At 41.2% G+C, this 23,522-nt stretch overlaps 2 protein-coding genes across 4 annotated transcripts in view; both read left to right on the top strand.

The window, feature by feature from the left end:
* The window catches only part of spg11 (SPG11 vesicle trafficking associated, spatacsin), a 393,853-nt gene that overhangs the window by 202,468 nt on the left and 167,863 nt on the right, over positions 1-23,522 (top strand). The gene's annotated exons all lie outside the window — the stretch shown is intronic.
* znf609a (zinc finger protein 609a) overlaps positions 1-23,522 on the top strand; it is a 104,310-nt gene that overhangs the window by 77,010 nt on the left and 3,778 nt on the right. For all 3 annotated transcript variants that reach the window (XM_055191627.2, XM_055191629.2, XM_055191628.2), the window contains 6 exons: positions 4,042-4,267; positions 16,658-16,745; positions 18,260-20,591; positions 20,755-21,187; positions 21,294-21,623; positions 21,999-22,077. In XM_055191627.2, coding sequence (XP_055047602.2) covers positions 4,042-4,267; positions 16,658-16,745; positions 18,260-20,591; positions 20,755-21,187; positions 21,294-21,623; positions 21,999-22,072 — 3,483 coding nt within the window. In that variant the 3' untranslated portion in view covers positions 22,073-22,077. The remainder of the gene's footprint in view (positions 1-4,041; positions 4,268-16,657; positions 16,746-18,259; positions 20,592-20,754; positions 21,188-21,293; positions 21,624-21,998; positions 22,078-23,522) is intronic.

Genomic DNA, 23,522 nt, shown 5'->3' with positions numbered 1-23,522 from the left:
AGGCATGAAAGGTTTGAAATGTTATCCACAGCGGCAGCAATTTTCTGCACCCCACAGGGTTGTGTTTTGGGTCCTTTGATGCTTTCCAGAGCTTTGATGGAGGTGGGCCTTAAATTGCATCTCCTCTCCACTTGAATTGAAGGATTTCTTAGAGAGTTATTTTACAAGCGTCCTCTCAAGTGTCACTCTCGCTTTGGCTGTCTGTTGACTCAGAACGTAGATAATGTTTCTTTCCTGTAGAAGGACAGGTTTCAAGCAATTGTACTTGATAAGTAAAGCCTGTCGTCAGTTCTGATATTGATGTAGTCTTGAGACGATTTAAAGGATGGAAAATGACACAAGATTTATTTTTTCGGCTTAGTGTGCGAGTTGTTTGAAAACCCAATCTTGTGTTAACCACAGAGCAGGGTTTAAGGCTCTGTCGTGTGTGTGTGTGTGAAGTACGAGGCTGGTCGACTCAAAGTTGGAGGGAAACTAAAAGAAAACTAGCTCAGAACCGCTAATGGTGTGCTTCAGACCGCAAATGAGAACCCAAGCCAGGAAGCAAACTTTGTTTTTGTTGAACGTTGCTGTCTCTCCCTCTGAGGTTCCCTATTAATTCAGCTCTTGTTTTCAGAGTTTTTTCTCTCCACACTGCTTTCATTTCTCGTTTTTGCAGAGCACCCTTGTGTATGATAATGATAAAGTTTGGTGGTCTTGTGCAGTTGTGTGGTTTGGATTCCGGTTTGAATACTGTAACGCTTTGGGTGAATGAGACGAGGGAAGACATGTCATGACACAATCATAAATTGACGTCCATTTTCTCATGATGTTACATCAACACTTTAGGTCCTTTTTTTTTCAATATGTGCATTAATATTTCTTAGTGTAATATGAGGGACCAGGAGATAAGTAAGTGGAAGCTGCTACTGTACTGAAAGACAGACTCAACATATCTATTGTAGTGTGCATTGTATCATGGGCTATTTTCTTATAGAGCAGTGTTCCCTTTTTTAAACACAGGAGGTCTGACTTATTACTATTCAGTATTCACAGGTCTGGTTTTACAGTCGAACAATCTCAGTGACACTTGTCAGTTTCATTTGTGGAGCATTGACCATGACACAGCTTTAAGTGACCTTTTAATAGGCGTCAGGTATAGAGCTGCTCATAATAGTGTATGTGTAAACACTTAAACTACTGAACCAAAGGAGCAGGTGTTTCCAATGCAACACCCTCAGCCTAATCCTCAACTAATCCCATCTGAATCCATGTGCTTGGTTTCTTATTGCCAGCAAAGTATAGACAATGGACCGAGTCCAGCTAGCAGGGAGCTTGTTAAAATAAACCGGGCTCGACATTAAAAGGGTACTAACTGTAGCTTTACACTCATTTCTCTTCTGCCTCACCCTTGATACTGAGCTTGTAAAAATCCAATGAAACGTACTGAATTTTTCTGCCACGACAAAGTGTGTCTTATTTTATGGCAAAGAGCCTGACAGACGGAGCGTCTATAACAGGACACTGGAATTACAGTGCGTGACTCCACAGTTCACACACAAACACTGTGGTCTTGTGAAATTTTAGTAACGGGACTGAGCACTCGCTGGGGAAGGGAGGGCCACACAACCGCTGTAGACAGACGCGGTGTTTTAAGTAACAAATTTGAACTATTAATTTTGGTTTTGTTGTTTAGATAATGATTTATGTATTAAATTGGCTTAGGAAAATTTAGGGCCGAATGTTGATGAAGATAAATGCATTAGAATCAAGTACAGCTTATTTCACATCAGGAAAAAGCAAAAGGCACAAAAAGCACAAAAAGAGTTTCATTAACATAATCTTTTGAATTTTGATATTTGAAGCCGTAAATGAAAAAGTGTGTGAAGCTTAGACGTTGTAAAACATTTTTAAATGTCAAAATAATAATAAATAAAATGTATCGATGCTACAGGGATGTGCTGGAGAATAAATTTAGCCACAGATGAATTAAATGATTTTAATCTTCAACTTTAGACCTTGATGAATATTAACATTATTCGTTATTAACAAAATAAATAAGCCTTATGATGTGAAAGTGATAAAGCCCACATTGTTGAGTTGTTACAGTAACGCAGGTCCACTGGTCAAGTGGGGAGATGAAGAAGCGCCTGATAAACGTGCAGCTCATGTTATATGAAGACAAAGTGCTTGACTTTAATAATAAGTGCACAGCTTGATGTGTGTTCGACAGAGGTGCCAGAGCTTTTGACGTTACAGACCAACTAATCGATTATGGAATTTTTGGACATCTAATTTCATAATAAATTATCAAATAAATTAACCCTACGCCGTAGCCTGACGTGTACTTCTCCAAAAATGTAACAGTGCTTCAAAGCTACGCAGACCGCTAGCATTGTGATTGGTCTGCTTGAACCCCTCCTGTCAGGTCAAAAAGATCTGCGTCGCTTTTCCTCATATGGATTTTTGCTTACGCCAGTAAAACAAAGATAGATGTGTTTATTTAACTTAAACTTCAACAATATTTTACCTCCATCACTGCTGGTCTTCTCAAATAAAACGTATACAAACTTCTTCATTTGTGGGTTTACTGGGCAAGTTGCTTCTTCTTCAGCTGTTGCTCTGCTATTGTGGGTTATGCGCATGTGTGCTGCCTACTAGTGGTCTGCATGTGTAATTGCACGGCAACACAAACATTGAGGCTACGGGGTAGGCCCTACACAGAAGTATAATGAGCCCTTTACGGACCTCATCTGCTGAGCTTCTCCACTTCAACAAGTAATGAGTCACAACCACAACAAACATTTGAGTTCAGCTTTTCCCTCAATAATAGACAACCACATCCTCTCCTGTCCTGTAGAACATCATCATCACAGTCTTCTGAAGAACTGGATTTGTTTGTTTTGTTCCTTTTCCTATTGAATTTTAAACCTTTTTTGCAGAATATGCACTTGTGTGTGTTTATGTCATGAAATCGAAATTGACTCCAGTTGCTTTATAAATGGTCCTAAAATTATGGTGGATGGTTCATTGGTGCACAAATAGGCTCGGTGGAGCGCGTCGACTGACACCACGGGTGTTTATACAGAAACTGTCATATGATACAGAGGTAGTGATGAACGCGATGTGCAAACATCTATTTGTGATGGGCAATTTTGTGGCGGACTGAGTAATACGGGAATGTATGGGAAACACTGCATTCCAATGATGCTACCACTTTTTGTATGATGGTCACAGCAGTAGGCAGCACAAATATAAGGACACGCCTATAATCCCTACCACTCTGAAGTGGTACTAAACTCAGTGGAAAAGCTAACCAAGTCAAAGTGAATTGAGCTGACACGCCTGACCTGTGGGGAACTACGCAATGGAAAAGCGATATTACTTGAATCTTTTCTTTTGCATGAATACCGTGTGAGTTTGTTTGGTCAGTATGCCAGCAGTTAATGCATATCCTTATACCCTGACACCAACCATTGATTTTAAAATGGATTTGAGAAGATGAAGGAGTGAAAAATGAATGTAGAGTAGTTTAAGGTCCATTTGAACGTGACTTTGCCATAGTTGATGGCACATTTATCTTAGCTCTGGGTTTAATTCTGTGTCACCCATCAGAAGCTTAATGCAATTCAACAAAAGCCCATAATTGGATTATCAAATTGGCTCATGCGTGCAGTGCTGAATTCGCAGCAACATTTGTAAAATCAAACTGAAACAGCGGTGGCAGCTTATTATCTCACAGCATATAATAAATCTACACAACTATACATCATTTTTCATGAGTAATAATCACAAATAATGCTAAATGAACCCAGATTTTTGTTGAGTGAATGGCATTTAGTTGCATGATGGAATTAAACTCTTTGTTGTTTTTGTTGTCCTTGCAATGTACCAACCGCCCGCTCTGAACTCAATGGATCAATGGATTTTCTGATGCAGTGTGAATTATTGTATTGGTCTTCGTATTGTCATTCTCATGGTATTTAAAGAAGATTGTGCCTAAAATGCAAAAAAAGTGACTTTGTCTTTATGGGCTAACTGTATCTCTAAATCTTTCTGCAGATGGAGTCTCCAGTGTCTACACCGGCACCACCACCTCTTCACCTCATTGCACCTGTAGGCAACAGTGACATCTCCTCCTCATGTGAACAGATCATGGTCCGCACACGTTCCGTGGCCGTCAACACCTCTGACGTGTCTCTAGCCACTGAGCCTGAATGTCTGGGTCCTTGTGAACCTGGTACCAGTGTGAACCTGGAGGGCATAGTCTGGCAGGAAACTGAGGATGGTAAGGATCTAAACTAACATGAAGTGCTGGATGTTTGATGTATATTGAATATATAGGTCATGTCAGACAAATAAATAATCATGGTGTGGGAAGATGAATCGAGAATAGTTAGGAAATGTATGATCTCAGTACAAATTGTAGTTTGTCCTCCTAGCAGCATAATTGATAGTTGTGTTGTGCATAATAAATACCAATAATCACATCATAACACATCATCACCTATCTAGAGAAATGTACACCAGGGACACCGCACTTAAAATTCCTTCATGTTTATAAAGGCCTGCTGCTCCCCGGACACTAATCCACTTTTGGTTTGAGGTCAACTTTAACTGGCACATGCACATGAAGATAAAAGCGATATAGCCATTTAGTTTCTGGACCAAGTGGGTAGCAATCATGTGTACCTGAGCTTAGATCAAAATATCAGCACTCATATTATCCTTTAGCCATTTGTGTTTAACTCCTGATCAGTGTTGGGTAAGAAAAAAAAAGTAATTAATTACTAGTTACTAACCACATCTTCAATCATGTAATAATTAGATTACTTTTCAAAATACTCTCTCCAAAAACGATTTAATTACTTATTACTTTCTAAATCCTATTTAGTAAATTATAAAACAAAGATAGTCTTGAAACAGCTGGAATAAATCCTATAAAAGTATATCAGTTTTCTGGTCACGCTTTTTAAGGTCCAATTCTTACTATTAACCATTAGCTACTTGTGGCTCAATATACTACTAATTACAGCTTATTAATAATTAGTAGAGTAGTTGTTAAGTATTAATTGTATTAAGGATGTAGACTAATGCTGCGTTCAGACCAGCTGCGGTAGAGGTGCAAGCACAAGTTATTTCAGTGTTAAGTCAATGTAAAGACGCGAATGAGGCGTTTAGCGCGGCGCCGTTGACACGAATTGAGCATTGCCGCTGTAAATGCGTTTTGAACTTTGACGGAAAAACGTGCCGCATTAAACATTGGGAGCTTGCTGTAGTAGTGAAGTGATTACAAGAAGCAAGCGGAGCCGCAGAAGCCCCCTCCCATGACGCGAATTTCCGTGTAAATGTCTCGATAACTAGAATTTCATGCGCGAATGAAGCGATTAAACTCAAAATGTTCAAGCGGCAAACTAGACACGGTAGATGCGAATTTGACACCTCAAACCTGGCTGGTGTGAACCCACGGTAAGGTTTTGCAGAATAAGGCATTAATATCTGCTTTTTAATGGGTGGTTCAATCGTATTTCATGCATTCTGACTTATTAACACAGTTTAAGAGTTGTTTCTTCATGCTAAACATAGGCAAAGTGTCAAAAAAGCAGTTGAACGTACAGAGTATTTCTGTGCCGAATGCACTTCGTACAAGTTTCGGAAAGTTTTTTTTCAAATACGGGTCCAGCTGACGTATCAGGGATAAACTATACGTATCATTTCTTTATATGGACACTTCCCCCGGAAAACCACGCCCACATGTCAATAAGCGAGAGAGCCAGAACCAAGGACACTAAGTAACAGGCATCATTTCAAAAAATAAGTGTGTTTTGGGATGTAAGGAGAAGAAAACCTTGTTCAGCTTTTCAAGCATGCCAGTGTTATGAAAACAATGGATATAGTTTGTTTATCTGGGGTAGCAGCGGAGTTTTGCGTGTGTGTTTGTTTAACGCTGGATTTCATTAAAAAGCCGCAACCGGGTCACATGTGGTAAGTAAGACTTATGTGTTATGTTGGAAATCGGTGCATAAGTGCGACACAAACATGTAGTGAATCATAAGTTGTTTTGTATACAGTGTCGCGTGACTCCTCCCACAGCTCATGACTTCTTTTTCAGAATTTTTTGTACGTTATTTTTCAAAAGCAAACTTCATTCACGCTTTACATGCATCATTTAAACAAGTGAACCAATGAACAGTCATTGCAACCCAGTGTTTAAAAAAACCCTTTACATGATGACGGTCGTCTCTGACTCTTTGACAGCACCCACGCATATTTCAGTGTTCCAATTTGAAGGTTTCAGATGAATCGTTATAATTTAGGAATGAGATCCTGTGGGTGTTTGAATCAAGATCGTAATCTTTTTTTTTCCGATTAATCATGCAGCTCTACTTTTGATTCAACCAAAGACTTTCTCTGTTTTCAGGAGGTTGATCTTCCTTTAACACATTCACTTTTGGTTTTCTGTGAATTATGCTCTCTCTGTAATTTGTCTATTTTATAAACTAGATGCTTTTATTGGCAAATAAACCTGAAAATGTAGTTAAGCAGGCCGATGGTACTATATATTTTGACATGAGTGAGTTAGGTTCTAGTCTGTGTGTTATTTGAACCCCTGGCCATGTTTCACCCTAGAGAGTACTGCATTAAGATGTGACTGAAAAAATACCAAGCAAGGTCATGAGATACAGTCATACAGTTGGCACTTTCACATTCGCCTACATGTTCCATTAGCTTCACTTTCCACAGTGTGCTCATGCCTCTGCTAATACAGAATGACACAAAGAAGAGTAAAAACACACCACATCAAATACTTCCTCTGTCTCTCTTTATCTATTATCTGTCTCGTTTTACCTCTCTCACACTTCTTCCTTTAGATCTGTTTGCCTCGTCTTTACTTTGTGACTTTCTCTCATGTAGCAGAGCAGTCGAGTGTCCTCTATTTGTTAAAAGCAGAGGAAAATCTAACCTGAATCAAGCCTTGCGGTGTTGTGATTCTGCAGACGACAGTTTGGATGTCCGGGGGCTTTCTTTGCTCTGTAGACTATTGTGTAATAGATGCCATTTAGGTTATTAGTCAATCTTAACCACAATGACATAGATTAAACAGTAGTTATGAAGTCGCAAAGATAAAATTCCTCGTTATGATCACAAAATGTCATTAATGAATAAAAATAATGAGATAATTACAGAGAGAAGAGATTGACATCTCGTGTTGTCTGTGTTACTAGTCAGAATAAATTACATCAGTGAATTTTTCTTGCACAGCAGGTGAGGGTTTCCACATCACTGACACATAAATTATTTCTGAGAGGTCTTGGGTGATAGATTTTGCTTGCTATGCTTCTCAATGAACTATGGTGAAATGCCGCTACATACAAAAGCCAGAGCCAAAGAGCCCAATATGCGTTGCAGAAGAAGAACCATTTACAGAAACAGCTTGGCTGCGTCCGAAACCACATACTGTACAGTAGGTACTGAATGAGATGAAGTACCTACTTACTGACCGTTAAAACAGTAGGTACTATATAGTATGAATCCTGGTAGTATGAATGAGATTCGGATGCACTAAATTCACCATGTTGATACATCACATGAAATACGTCGTCATCACGTCATGTCATACCAGTGCGAAATCGCCGCTTTCACCTCTTCTTCTTCGTTGCATAACTTCGCTCCTGGGGCATCATGGGATAGTGAAGTGTCCATCGTATGCACTAGTGCTGCACAATTAATCGCATCGCAATCGCGATGTTAGCCTGTGCGGTTATATGACAGCAAAATGTTGCAATTATATTAAATAAATAAATGTGTGGACTTGTTAACACAAACTTTCTGATAACAGTTTGATGATTTTCCTTGCTGTTTAAAAAAAGAAAGAAAAACGAACAAAAAAGGCAGTGCACACGTGGCATGCACGTGTGTGGTGTGCGTTGTCACTTGTACCAGAGCGAAGATGGATGGAGAGAAGGTTGACAGTGATCTGGTGGCAAAAAAAACCCTTTATGTCTGTTGTATGGCGGTTTTTTGGATTTAGGATTACTGACACTGAGCAGTTGCTACATCACGTGGCAATACGAAAACATTTCTAGTTTTACAAATACACATTTTAGCTAAACTGTGTGTGGATTTTCCTTAAAACCCATCAAGTTGACTCATGATAGCATTTATTATAATCGCACATCGCAATATTAGCATCAATAACCGCAATGGGAAAAATTACCCAAATCGTGCAGCCCTAGTATGCACGCTGCAAAATCTAGCCGGAACTAGTAGGTCATCTGGGTACTTTTCGCCTACTGTTTTTGGAATACTATGTTTTCGGACATACTACTCGCCTTGCCTACGGCTTTTCGTCTACTATTTAGTATGGAAGTAGGCCGTTTCTGACGCAGCAAATGCTTTAGGAAATACCTATCAGAATTTTTATATTGCTGTTCATTAAACCTTTTCAGGTATTTTCATGATAATAAAGAATATTTATAATGATTATGTTTGACGAGTTTTGCTTGTTTAAAAGCATGTTATAAACGACTCACAGTGATTTTCCATTGCATAGTACCCCACGGTTTGGTTTAGTTTGGGTCGGGTCAGTTTACTTTTGGGAGCTTTTCCACTGGGTGCAGTACGTAGTACCCGATACTTCTTCGTACCAAGGGGTTCCAAACGACTCGAGTTGATACCAAACGTGACGCTAAAACACTGTAGGTCACTGATTGCTCTGAGAGAATTGTCACTACAGTGTCATCGCTTTAATGTAAAAGATTAGCTTTACCTCAGTGCTAGCTTGCGCTGTCTCGAGCAAACATGTTGTCATCTGTGCTCTGCTATAAGTTCCCAAACTCCCTTTTAGCGATAAAAACATCCACATGTTGAGAATCAGGGACACCAGAACAGTTTTTTCCACACTTGCAGTTTGTGGCGGAACATTTGCAATGAGCACGTCAGCATTATATATGCTTAAATGCAACTTCAATGAGGCTCAGCGGAGCGCCATCGGCCAACGCCGCGGGTGTTTGAACAGAAACTGTCATGTGAGACAGATCTAGTGATAAAGCAATATGCAAACGTTACTAACCACGCCAAAGTGAGGTGAGCTGACCCGACCCAAACTAAACTAAACTGTGGGGTACTATGCAATGGAAAAGAGTTGTTAGATTGAATAAGGACTTCCTACAGATCAAAGCGTCATAGTGCATGAAAGAGCTGTGAACATCGCCTTTATGATTCAGAAATTGATTTCAGACAGGGATTATTAGTATGATCGTCCCAGCTCTAATTTCTGAATATTTATGTGAGTCACATCTAAAGCTCTGAGTAACTAAAGTTAAGCTTATTTTCACCTAATTGCAGAAAAGCCTTTTGCTGTGTTATTTGACTACCAAATGCTGACCTTTGGTACTGCAGGGTTTATAGAGAACTGTACGGATCAAAGATGAGTCTCCTCCTGGGCTGTCAGCATGAGGAGTCCTGGTGAACCTGAACCTCCTCCATCTGCCTGTGACAGCTCATCAGAATATGACAAACTAATGGACGGAATGAATTGGACACACTGTAACATGCAGCATGAAGTTAAAATCACTTGGTTTTGACTTAGCTTATAACCTAATTTGTTAAGTTAAAGTAGCATAAAAATATATGGTGATTTGACAAAAATGCTGCATTTTGTTTTACGGTGCATAGATAGTTGATATAGAGAGAGATTGAGATGAATCCAGAATTGCATTAGCCAAAAGAAAATAAGAAAGAAGCAGCTTTGAAATGGTGACATTTTGTAAGAGCGGGGAGTAAAGTGGTGTCAGTACTGCTGACCTCGGGGGTTCTTGTCTCCTGGAAAAACCTCCCTGTTGTGGGCTGAGGTGATGTTTGGAGAACTGAAGACTATCCAGATTGCTAGAATCTTTACCAGGTCAGAGCCCTGAGATTCAAGTGGCAAACTTCTTCACATAAATGACACACAGTCAGGCTTTGGTGTAATTTTGTTGTCCCATTTTGTTATACAATGTGCCATTGATCTCATTGAGAGAATTCTTGAATAATTTCTGGTTCTTTCCTACATACTAGTTTACTGCATAAGTCCTTCAAACAATGTTCTGGTGTTGCAGTGAGGCTTGACCGCAAGTCTGTTGTGTGTTCTAAGGATTGTAAAGCAGCTGTTTAAAGGAAGATTGTTTTCTGATACGGGTCAATGAGATAACAAACAGGTTTTGGCCTGGAGGGCTGCCAGATCTTTTCAAACAATTAAAGGTTGTTTACTTGAGAAGGTCCTCTTGAAAGCTTTTTCTCTCTGTTGCACACATCCTCCTCTCCAACCAATCTGTTGATCATAAACACTATGAAATCAGCTAAACTCGGAGCAGAAGTTTAGTGTCGTGGCTATTGTCTTCTTTTCCAGAAGAATGTAATGAAGACAGACACTTGACATGTGGATGTCGGCTAAAGCAAGTCAGTCTGAAAATGCACAAAGAGCCCTGTTGGGCTGTCATGTTTGCCCATGTAGCGTATGGTATTCATTTCTTCCCTTAGATTCTTCTCACTTTTGTGCCAAGCATATACCGAATGCCAGATCTGGTCTGTCTCTTTCTATTCCAGCTTGTGGTCAAACCTCAGGTCAAATTTTTGGTTTTGTTCCATACTTCCCCTTTTGTCTTTATCATCTCTTTTTTCCCTCAGATCTTCAAAGTCTTCCTTCTCATCTAACAGCTGTTATATTTTGCAGCAGGGATCCAGGTAGTTTTCTTAGTTCCTGTCAGTCTGTCAATATTAGACAGCACTGATCAGATGCAGCCCTTTCTCACATTTTGAAGCCAAGCTGTAGAAGTTATTTAAAGCTCTCTGTAGTAACATAAAAGCGTCCAAGCAAATATTGCCTAGGAACAGGAAGTCATTACTTTGGTCCTCTGGGTTTAAATTGTAAGATCCATTGTGTGGTCTATAAGGGTACACATTTCTCCTGTTTTACTTGGGCGACCATTCGTTGTCCTTAGGGAATCTGTTGAGATGGATGGCTGGAGATGGGAAGGTGGTGTTCTAACCCCTGCTGAGCAAAAGGTACTCGTCTGTGCTAAATCACTAGTGTGGATATTGCAGAAGAAATGTCTTTCTATAGCTGGGTTTCCATCCAAACGTGAAACCAATCTTTTCAAAATTCGCAAAAAAGAAAAACAAACAAATGCGAATTGGGTGCGTTTCCATTAAGTTATTGGAGTGAATGACGGTGTTATTGGTAATCTACTTACCAACAGTAAATAAAACAAGGCACACTTGCAAAATGGAGACAGGACTGCATGTAGTCACGATGGGGCAAGTTTAATTAAATTAATTATTTTTTAGCTGTGCAGCTTGTAATTGTCAAGCTGCGGAAACAGCTAGATGGTAATTCCCATGGGTTTAATGTTCGCTACGTCAGAATTAATTTAGCGAATACGTTACCATCTTCCATTATTTGTATTTACTCTTCTTCGCATAAGTCAAAAACCACTAAGCGAGCATACAATTTTTATTAACTAATTAAAAACTTTAATTAAGGGGGTTTTAATCAAAATTTGGCATTTCCATCACTCGTTTTTGATGCTTTAAAATGAGCATAAAATCAGTGTGATGGAAACACAGGTTATGCCTCCTCCTTCCATTCCCTCTCTGTCTCAGGAGACCTGCTTACCTACCATCATGTGACCCAGATAATCAGTCGAGGCAGCCACCCGCATCAGTATGTCAAAGGATCACAACCTCAAAAAAACAGCTCTTTGACAACTGATTCACTTTATAGTGCTGTCGAGGATGCTCATGCAAACATTCAGAACAATCACATTGTTCCTGCCCCCATCCTGAGAAAAAAAGAACAGGAAATCTACGGACAGATTTGTTTCCCTTTATACAAATATTAGCATGGGTGAAAATTTCCACCCCATATTTTTACTAGGTGACTTCGATAAAATTGGTTGTCCAACCTTTTACAATTAAATTTTATTTATATAGCTCTTTTTTTTACAATTGTTTCAGAGCAGCTTTACATTAATAAATGTAGGAAAAAACACAAAAAAATCGGTGAACAACAGAAGCAGAGTACAGTGGCTAAGATTAAACCATATGAGCGAGCATTGAAGCAATGTAACGTATTAAAAAGAGATGCCAATGTCACTCCCTAGGAGGTGAAAAAACTCCTAGGAGAAAAAAACCCTGACTTAGTAAGAAAAACAACTTTAAGAGAGATTCAGACATCGCTGATTCTATAGAGGATATACTAATAGATATTATTTTATAAAATATTATGGGAATTAAAACATTATATAAAAACAGAGGTCTAGACACAACACTGTGTGAAACTCTTGCATAAAGACTCCTTTCTGAGCTTGAACTTCCGTGAGTGACTTGTTAGCTCATCTTTGTCTCATCCTGTCACATAGATGCCCTTTTCCACGCTGTTCATCTCCATTTGACCTTCAGCCGGTGAAATGGAGGTTGTGGAAAACCAGTTAAAAGAGAATAGGAAAGGAGGTGCAGGATCACTGCGGGAGGACCCACAGCCCTGTAGTCTTGACCCCCCCCCCCCCCTCCAGCGTGAAAGAAGGCCAGATTATGGGGGCCATGCTTGCCTGTTAATGAAAGTCTTCACAGAAAAAATTAGAGTGGTGACCCAAGCAGTGAGGGCCCCCTATTCCCTAGCCCCGTCCCCCTTCTTTGGGCTTGTCAGTTCTTTGTTGCGATTGGAATACTCTTTGATGGGGTTATTGGGGGAAGGTTAAGCTAAGAGGCCCACAGCAATGCTGATGACCCCTTTATTGCTTGGAGGCAAGGGGTGCCTGGTGGAAATGGGATATAAGATGACAAGTGCACTGCCCTTGTGATGCGGTGGGGTGTAGAGTTCGACTCTTTAAGTCACCAGCAAGGTATAAAATTTGCTCATAGAAAACTGAACAGAGCTTATTTAGGATGAACCTACTCTTGGTGTCAAATGCCTGGGCATTTACAGAACATTTGTGTTGCTTTTTCTTCTGCATGATAATGCTGTTGATGTAATATTTTTTGCACATAAGCATCTATAGACTCCGAATCCGCCTACTTTCCTACTATATAGTAGGCAAAAAGCAGTAGGCGAGGCGAGTAGTATTCTGTAGTAAACAGAACCCGGATGACCTACTACTTCCGGCAAGATCCTGAAGTGTTCATTAGATGGACCCTTTACTATCCCATGAGCCCCCGGGAGAGGAGTTATCCAACGAAGAAGAAGAGGTGTTGTTTTATTCAAAAATGCCCGAAAGCGGTAACACGGCTCTATTCAGATGCAAATACATATATTAAACAGCTGTCCCTTGTGGTTAATGCGTTTGTTTAACGTCATTCAAGTTAATGACTAACTAGTTGTTATGACGATATGGATCACGTGATGTATCAACATGGTGGATGTAGTATGTCCCAATTGATTCATTATAAAGGACGCAATGTTTTAATGGTCGATGATAAGGTTTCTAATTCAGTACCTACTGTCACAGTGTGAGATTTTGAACGCAGCCTCTGTTTTTTTACCTTCTTTCAAAAGCTATTAGCTGCCCTTGATAGCATCACATTTATTGCAGCACATAAACTGCTTTGTAGTTTGAGCAAGTGCTACCTGTCCTTTAAAGTAAAACTAAAAACAAACAAAAACGCCTTCACTTAGCTACCTTTAATGATTTATACTCTTTAAAACAGCAAGCTCTTCTCTCAGCTCAAAGAGTAAGCCTGCAGTCTTAGTTTGGACTTGTCTGGCACTCCAATTTGCTTCTCTTGGCAGCACAGAGGTATGCAAAACAGCCACTGAGAGCCCTGCACAGCAAGTGGGAAAAACAGCCAGAGCTGAACACAATGAGGCAAGTCTGTTAGTCAGAATGTGTTTATCTTCTTCAAAGTCAAGATTTCTGTTATCCACAGTCTTGTAATGTTTCATCCTCTTTGCTAAATATCGTACGGTTAAAAGGCATAAAGTGCGAGTTTGGGTAAGCACTTGCAAAATCAACAAACAATGCCATGGCAGTTTAATGTGATGATGGGTGTAGTGAACTTGTCAAAATGAATCGGCTCAAAAGTAAATGCATTTGTGCAGTTTTTCAGTGTAAAGATGTTTGTTGCAGATAAATGGCATTATGATATGTAAAACCATTTACAGAACTGCAGATTGCATAAGGTTCAACTGGCATAGAGAGAAGGGAAATGTGTAATGTTGAAAGAATTCACCAGATAAGTGGAACCAACTGCCTGAGGCTCCATTCCCGAGAGAGAGAGAGTGTTACAGCTTGGTTAATGATTGGGTGGCAGTGAATAAACGGCTGCTGCATGAGCAGATGGAAACAAGGTTTGGTTTTACGTCTCATTGTTCATAGCTGTTCCGGCAAAGCCCCCATTTTCAGGATCTCGGTCTCTTTAATCTCCGCAATTAGGAGTGTTGTCATAATCTGTCTGAGACCAAACCTGTGGGAATGTCAGGTTATTTCTGACTTAGTTACAGACAAATGAAGACATGGGGTATGAAAAGATTTTACTATAGTATTTTCACTTGGTTCCATGAGCTATAAAAGATAAGTGTTTTATCTCTGCTGTAAATGTAGGACAAGGGTTTAAGGCCATCTGTGTTTGGTAAACATCAGAAGGCTGCTGGTCTGTGCAGGTTAAGGGTTTCATTTCCAGAAATAAGTACTGACTTTGGAAATCGGAGCCATATAGGAGAATTTCTGCAGTCACACCTGTGGTTATACAGTGAAGAAAGCGAGACATTGTATGGGCGAGTTGCTGCGCTCTTTATTAGCTAGTTGTGAAGGTCTCCGGTGCAAGGGTACGAATGTTGCTTCAAAGCCGGCGACCAGGGCTCAGGTTTCATCAAGAGATTTAGCCAACACTTAGAGGTCACTAGCATGTAAGGCAGCTTAGACGCACATTTACTGTATTTTGGCTTTGCCTGGCAACACACCTGTGTCATAATACTCATGTTATTTCTGGAAGTCGGTATGCACCTGTTTCCCTGCCTGCACTGTACTGGATTGTTTTAGTGTGTTTTAATGAGACAAAAAATCTGACATGGTTCCAGTTTAAAAGAGGACATGGCTTCCTTTTTATGACGTGCCGGTATTAAGCCGTGTGCCAATTAAAATAACATTATACATTTCGTTGAATGACAATGAATTGGCACGTTGGTTAACTTTGTCTTTCACCCTGCCCTGTCGGTGGTCCCGGGTTCCGTTTCAGTGGTAACGATTGCCATTCCAACAACAGCTGATGTCATGCTAATTGTTAACAGATGTAGTGGTATTTTTTCAGTCTTGTACAAAAAGCCAATTATCGACATCTCCCATTTGGAGATGTGATTTGAGTATTCTGCTCAATTTCCCCACTTGTGTCATGGAGATGGAATGAGTGCCGTCGCAGTGGCTGCGTGCAGTTGCCAGTTGTCAAGGAAACGCAGCATGAAAGGCAGAACTGAACACACGGAGGGTTTTTGTCTCTCTTTGCAGTCGACTGCGGTGTGAAATTTTTATTGCCTGGCACCTCTTGATAAGCTATTTTTGAAGCTGGCAATTGATGGCCCATTGCGAATAGCACCTTGCAGCTTGAAATCAAACAGATATCTCTTGTGTGTGTGCTTTGTCAATCACAATGAGAAGGGGAGAAACTGACCTTACAATTACTCTAGATAGATTTTGTGTTCGGTTTGGGAAGGTCAACTGCATCGCTGTTGACCTGTGTGTGTGTGTCGTAGAATTGCATTTGGAAGTTTGAGAGGTGTGTACCATATATTCTAGGGACATTACATTTTCTGTGACTAGATTCTTAAAAAATGATAGCTACTGCCACCTGGTGTCAACGCTCTTGTTTCCAGATGTCTATGGGGTTGTGCTAAATGTCAGGTAGACTGTATTGTGCAAATATCTGTAAACCTCTGCTGGTTCAAGTAAAAGACAAATCCAAAGAGGAACTGAGTCCCTGCATACCGCAGTAATGTCAAACAAAGGACGCAAACTGACCAGTGTTTTTCCCCCACCCCCTTTCTTTATTTCTGTCCATCTTTTATTTCGCTCCCATTCCTTCTGCATACTAATAGCTTTTTGTGCACCCCACTGTTCCCGTCTTAATACAAGAGGTGTTTTTTTTTTTGTTAATGGAGCCTCTATATCCAGATTTTGACATCTGTGCTGTGGAATGTTCAATCCGTTCTTGAGTGCTTGTTGGCACAGGTACACTGGACTCTTTATTTCCCCAGCCATTACTCTGTATGTAAACATGTAGACGAAGAGCTACTGCTAAGATCTATTGCACAAAGGTGTAATATTAGTAGCCTGAATACTTCCCAAACCCAGGAATTGTTTAGATATGGTGACCTCAGATGCGCCAGTCATTTCGAGAAAATATCTCCAAGAACATTACTCAGATATAGTAATAACATAAAAACTTTAAGGTTATATTCACACCTTGATGAAGGCCGCAACACGTAGGTGTAAATCTCACTTGTTTTTTTATTATGAATTAAAGGCTTTTTACCCTATTACAGTGCCTTGTAAATTCTTTATTTATTGAGTTGAATCATTCCTTACACCCAAAGAGCACAGAGATTAGGAATTTACACCCTGTGCAGCACTTATTTTGCATTCTTTGCTTTGATAAAATAAAATCTTTGTTTGTATCAGAGACTAAAGTGTTGTTGTCTGTCGTGCAGGTATGCTGGTTGTAAATGTTACCTGGAGGAACAAAACCTATGTGGGCACCCTTTTGGACTGCACTCGACATGACTGGGCACCTCCACGGTAAGCCAACAATCTTAAAATGTTTAAGTAAGGGAAAGTCTTGTATTGTAAGGTATTTACCAATTTATAGAACCATACTGCTATGAATCGTTGTAAAGTTTGACCATAGTTTGTCAAAATAAAGGTAGAATGGAATGATAGCTAAAAGAGTCAGATAAAGAAAACACCAATCTTTTTGAATTCATGTTGGCTGCTACATAGTCCTGCCAGATGTGTCAACATTACCTCTGGCTTTTGTGTGCTGCCATTGAGGTAACAAAGAAAACGTTGGGGAGTAATGTCTCAAAACACCCCACCCTGCTGACAACCACCTTTTGAAATGCAACATCATGGAGGAATTGATTTTTATTTGCTCTTCATGTCTTCTCCTCTTTTATCCATCCAGAGAAGCAGTAGTAGTGTTTTGCTCTTTAATGCTGGGTCCTAGTGCCATAAAGTCGCTGTCTGAGCTTTTTCAGGCTTTAGTATTTGTATTCTCTAAATGAGGCTCTGTTGGAGCAAGTTTTGACTTTGCAAATATCTGTTGCAGCACAGGCGCTCCACACAGCCGTCTTTATACTAAAGAAGGTCAGATATCAGCAGTGCTTGGTACAAATCATTTCATGTACATAATGCTCTGTACATTTAAGGAACTGGCCTCAGGAGACAGATTGTGATTTCTAATCAAACCGTTCCAGAAAATGCTGTATTTCTATGGTGCACTTTATCTGCTGGCTGCAGGCAAACATTATTAACACAGCATTAGTCCCTGGGGAGAGTGCCAATGAAGACAATGCAGTGCATTCTTATAGGAGAATTTCTTCTGTGTTTGGTTTTGAGTTACATATACAAAATTTCAATGAAATCAAGTCAATTAGTCAGTTTTTATTTGTTAATAATACTTTAGTTGAAATGACCAAAGTGCACATCCCTATCTCACAGATCTTCCCATGTGAAATATCACAGACTGATTGGCAAGGTTGTAATGTCTGGAATCTTGTTATTCTGCTGGTCCTCAGAAATATCAACTCTTAATTTTGAAAATTTGAAGGACCCTGAGGTTGTTTTATTTTAAGACATGTGTGCTTTAAGCTGCCTGGATGCTTTTGTCTGTCTGTTATCTGTTGGAGGATGTTATCACACTACATCTAATCAGCAGCCAGGTCACCTCGGCCTACTGCTGCTGCAGTGTGCCATTCATCAGAACAAGCTTTGCTGTCGAGATCAGGGATAACGAGAGGATAAAAACAGACAGCAAGTTGCTAGCTCACCTGGGTCCACTGGAGAGGCACTTAAAGCATCCAAATGGAGAAGCGTGATTTAGAACGAGGACCATCTCTCATCAGTGAATCTCTGAAGCACTGTTAGTGCCGTTTGTGCTGTGCGAATAATTGTGAGAGGTTTGGCAGAAAATTGATGGCACTCACTTGAGTCTTAATGACGTAGAATTTCATGTTTTTTGGATCAATTCTGTCTTTTTATTGAATTGAATTATAGCACAAATAAATGTCTTTCTCTCTATGCTGTATCCTCAGGTTCTGTGAGTCACCCACAAGTGATTTGGAGATGAGGAATGGCCGTGGACGTGGTAAGAGAATGAGACCCAATAGCAATACGCCAGTCAATGAGAACAGCAATTCTTCTGATAATAAAGGCAGCAACAACAGCAAGACTCGAGCTGCATCAAACAATAAGGGGCGACGGGGCAGTCAGAATTCCTCTGAACGTCGCACTCCACCAAACAGTAATATGGAGGATGTAAAGACTAGTCCATCATCTGCTAACAAACGCAAGAACAAACCTGCTTCAGACATGGAGCCCAACTCAAGTTCAGAGGACACAAAGGGTAGCAAACGTATGCGTACCAATTCAAATAGCGGAATACTTCACCCTGTTCTTCCTCTCTCCAACATCAAAGCAGAACCCCTGCCCTCCTCTTTGGATCGCAACTGCCCTTCACCGGTGCTCATAGACTGTCCCCATCCCAACTGCAACAAAAAATACAAGCACAAAAACGGCCTGAAGTATCACCAGGCTCGTGCTCACAATGACGACGACCTCAAGCTGGACATTGACGGCGATAGCGAGTATGGCGAGGACTCCACCTTGCACCCAGAGGCGAGCAGTTGCAATGGTGCATCCATTTCCCAGAAGGGCTGTTCTTCTCCTGCAAGGTCGATCACCCCAAAAGGCAGAGGATTCGATGCCCAAAGCCCATCACCGTCATCAGGAAAGTTTAGCACTAAACAGCCTGGCAAGAAGAAGCTGGAGGCTGAGCACGATGCAGGTGTGCCCATGGATGGCTGTGAGGATGGCCCGTGCCTTACAGATGAGGCGAGTAATGATGGCATTGATGATAAGAAAGATAAAGCCAAAAAGTCTGGAAGTGGTGCGAAGGCAGACAAGCTTGCTCAGAAGGGAATGAAGTCCACAAAGCCCCTTGGACCCTCTTTACCTCCACAACAGTTGTATGGCTTACCAACTTCTGGCTTCCCTGCCCCCAATTCTGGCTCCTCTAGTATGGGCTCTGTTGTCCAGTCCGTTAGCAAGAGTCCCCAACTAAAAACCATTCAACCCAAACCTGCCGTAACGGGAGATCCCTCAATGAACCCAGCCGCGAGCGGCTCGAAGGACAAGAAGAAGAAAGAGAAGAAAAAGAAGGAGGGTGTTAAGGAAGGGGACAGTCCAAAGGCCCCTGGAAAAGGAGGAAAACCTGAAGAAGGTAAAAGTCCATATTCTGAAAGCTCAGACCAAGGCAGTAGGAGTGAGGGCATGTTAAATGGTTCCTCAGATCAACATCAAAGTCGGCTAGCCAGTATGAAAGCAGAGGCAGACAAAATCTACAGTTTTTCTGACAATTCTCCAAGTCCATCCATTGGTGTGGCTAGTCGGATAGACAGCGGGGGGGTGCCACAACCTCTCACTCCACTTCATGTAGTTACCCAAAATGGGGCCGATAACTCTTCTGTGAAGACCAACAGCCCAGCATACTCGGACATTTCTGATGCAGGGGAGGACGGAGAGGGCAAGGTAGAGGGCATGAAGGTCAAGTCTGAGGATCAGACTGCTCGAGAAGGCGCCAAGAAATCCCTTTTCCCATCCCAGCCACCCAGCAAAGATTCCTCTTACTATCCCAGTTATGAAACATACTATTCACCCAATTATGGCAACCCAAACCCCAGTCCAGGAGTCTCTAATGCTGCCACATCACTGCAAGATGGTGCAGTGAAGGTGAAAAAAGAGGAAGACCCAGAACCAGTTATTGAGAAGGCCAAATCTGAGCAACCTGATGAACGAAAGCCTGACATAAGTGCATCCTCTCAACAGCAACAACAGCTGCAGCCTTCAGTCATTCAGCAGCGTTCTAGCATGTTCATGCAGCCACTTTATTACAATCAGTATGCATATGTACCTCCATATGGCTATGCCTCCCCAGATCAGGCATATCATAACCATATGATGAGCACAAACCCAGCTTACAGGCAACAGTGTGAAGACCGACAGCGGCAAGCAACTGAGCAACATCGTGCCGCTGAGAAAAAATCAGATGCTGCTCAAAAAGACAGGGAAGCATCCCTAAAGCCTGAAGAATGGAAGCAGAAAGCTTCAGTTCCCCCTAGCTTGTCTAAAGCTCCAAGCCTCTCAGACCTAGGTAAGCCTTCCCCACAGGGCAAGCCCAAAGATCCCTCAGAACCAAGCAAGTCGGTCATTATCCCCAAAGGGGAAGATGGCAAAGGTCAGACTCAGCAGGGTGAGGGCTTGAAAATGAAGCTCAGTGAAACAGGGCATCATGGAAAGGAGGAGCAAAAACCAGGCCTTGAGTCTGGAAGATCAGCTATGGAGCAGGCCATGTACATGTATAGACAGGTATGGAACCCCAATCACTCCTTGAACAACGTTTCCTGCAAGAGTTGTAGTAGCTAATACTTTTTGTTACAGTTTTAACTTGTGTATGACTTGTGAATGAATTTTCCATACTGTATAGACACAAAAACACTCACCATTCATTCCAATCTCCACTCTTTTCCAGGAGCCAGACTCACGACTGTGGCCCTACGTTTATCCCAGCAAGTATCCCGATGCTCAGAAACAGATCGACGAGGAGCGATGGAAGGAAGATAGGGAACGTGAGCGGGAACGCGACCGTGAGCGAGAGAGGGATCGAGATCGGGACAGAGAACGTGAAAGAGAACGTGAAAGAGATAGGAAGGGAAAAGATGAAAGGCCACGCCATAAAGACACTCCCTCGAAAGAGGAAAGCAAGGAAAGTGTAGAGGCGAGAACCTCGTCAGCTTCAGAGGAGCACAGAGGAGTCGGCAAAGATCCACGGGCACACATACAGTTTTCCTCACCTCTGCAGCAGTCATACATGTCCTACATGCACGGATATCCCTATGCCCAAGGCTATGAGCCCAGCCATCAAGGATACAGGATGCCCACAGTCATGATGCAAAACTACCCTGGTAAGTGTGGGCTCAAATGTGTTGTTTGATCCTAGAAACATTTTAAGAATTGGTAATTAGCTGATCAGACATATTTTCAATTTCATTAATTTCACCTCTGGTTCAGGCTCGTACCTTTCGCCAGGATACTCGTTCTCTCCATATGGCTGTAAGATGCCCTCTGGTGAGGAGGGTGAGAAGTCTCGTGCCAGTCCTACAGTGAGCAGCAAGTCTGAGTCCAAAGCTTTGGACATCCTGCATCAGCATGCAAGCCAGTATAAAAGCAAGTCGCCAACAGTCGGTGAAAAGATGCCTCATGAAAGAGACAGAAGCGGGAGTGAGAGGGATAAAGACGGTGAACGCCCAAGATCTTCACCCTCACAGCGGCTCATGCCTTCCCATCATCACCTGGGCTACCCGCTACTCCCAGGGCAGTACGACCTGTCCTATGCTGCAGGTACATTAAGGAATACACAGTGGGGTGGTTTCCTGTACAGGGTTTAGTTTAAGCCAGGACTAGGCCTTAGTAAAACCATAACTTGTGTGCATTTTGAGGCAAAACAAAGGGCACAGGATGTATTTTAAGATATATCAGTGTAAGTTGTTTTCAGTTTGGACAGCTCTTACAGTTTTTTTTTTTAGTCCAGGACTATTCTTATCCCTGTCTGGGAAACCGCCCCTTTATTGTTTAGTCTTATGTTTTATGATATAATCAGTGAATTAATCTTACCTTCTTCTCATAGCATACTGACAGTGTTGTTTATGACACTGACTGAAGTGTTTTTTTGTTTGGGATGCAGTGATACAGGGTTTTCTGTTTTCCATCTCACAGGTATCTCTTCTTCAGCCATCGTTGCCAGTCAGCAAGCCTCTGCCCCCTCAATCTACCCCCCAGCACGGAGGTGAGAATGGTAAGAAGTATATTCTTTACTTTTTAATTTGATGTGATTTGTTTCGAGTCTCTGAATCCACATCTGCTGTCACACAGACTTTGCTGTCCTCTAGTGGTCAATCATTTCATCAAATATTGCAGAGACATTTTACACCTCACTGCAAAAAATGACTTTTACTACTTAGTATTTTTGTCTTGTTTTTAGTACAAATATGTAAAAAAATTATCAAATCAAGATTTCCTTGATGAGCAAAATGACCTAAAAAAATAAGTCTAGATTTTAGACCAAAAAAATACAATTTAAGTAAACTTAATATATTTTTTTCTGTTTTTTTTTTTCTAAAAAAAAAATGTTTTTTTTGCTTGTTTTAAGCACAAATTCACTTAAATTTGATATTTTTGTCTAAAACCTACACTTATTTTATTAGGTTATTTTACTTCTCAAGAAATGGAATCATTAAGAATTTTTTGATATTTGTACAAAAATTCTAAGTACACTGCAAAAAATGATTTTCAAGAAAAAAAATTATTGGTATTTTTGTTTTGTTTTCAGTAAAAATATCTAAGAATTCTTAAATTAAGATGCAAATGAGCAGATCGACCCCAAAAAAATAAAGTCTAGTTTTTAGACCAAAAATGTCTAATTTAAGTGATTTGTGCACAAAACAAGCAAAAAAATCTACCAATGGGTAAGCAAAAAATCATGAACATTTTTCTTAAACACTAAGGGCGCACTCACATTATCCAAACCAAACCAAACCATGCCCCAGCGCCATTGTCACCCCTCCCTACTCCCCCAGATGCACGCACTCACACTGTACTTTTTATCGATCCGAGTCCGGGCGCGCTTTCGTCATTAAGATGCGATTGTTTTGAAAAAAGCAGGAAGTAAAGCTCTCTCTTAACACTGGAACCCACCGTAATGATAAGTCTGTGTTTTTTATTCCGGGTCATTTGGTGCGCGATTACAGACAGTCCTCTCACATGTCATCATATTGCTTAGTTGATCTGTCACGTGTGCAGCTCGGACATTCACGTAACCCCGCTGCGCATATCAAAAGGTTTTTACGGCGGCAGATGAAGGTGAGTGGTCGCGCAGCTCTGACGTCTTCACCTTTTGAATCGCGCTCAGGCGCGAATGCGCTCACACCAAAGCCTTCCGCGCCTGAGCCCAAGTGAACCGCGCTCCGGCCCACCTCTGCAACCCGGCTGTGGCGCGATTAACCAATCCGCGCCCGGGCACGGAACAGAGCGATCACACTTGTCAAACAAACCAGGCTTTGGGGGTCAAACGCGCCCGAGCGCGGTTTGGTTTGGATAGTGTGAGTGCGCCCTTAATTAAAGAAAAATTTTCTTACCCCATTGGCAGACTTTTTTGCCCGTTTCATGCACAAAATCACTTAAATTTGATATTTTTGGTCTACAAACTAGACTTATTTTCTTGGGTCGTTTTGCTCATCAAGA

This window comes from Misgurnus anguillicaudatus, chromosome 6 (assembly GCF_027580225.2).
Source record: "Misgurnus anguillicaudatus chromosome 6, ASM2758022v2, whole genome shotgun sequence".
NCBI classification, from domain to species: domain Eukaryota; kingdom Metazoa; phylum Chordata; class Actinopteri; order Cypriniformes; family Cobitidae; genus Misgurnus; species Misgurnus anguillicaudatus.
The sequence above is the reverse complement of the archived record's forward strand: the minus strand, read 5'-3'. Positions and strand labels throughout refer to the sequence as shown.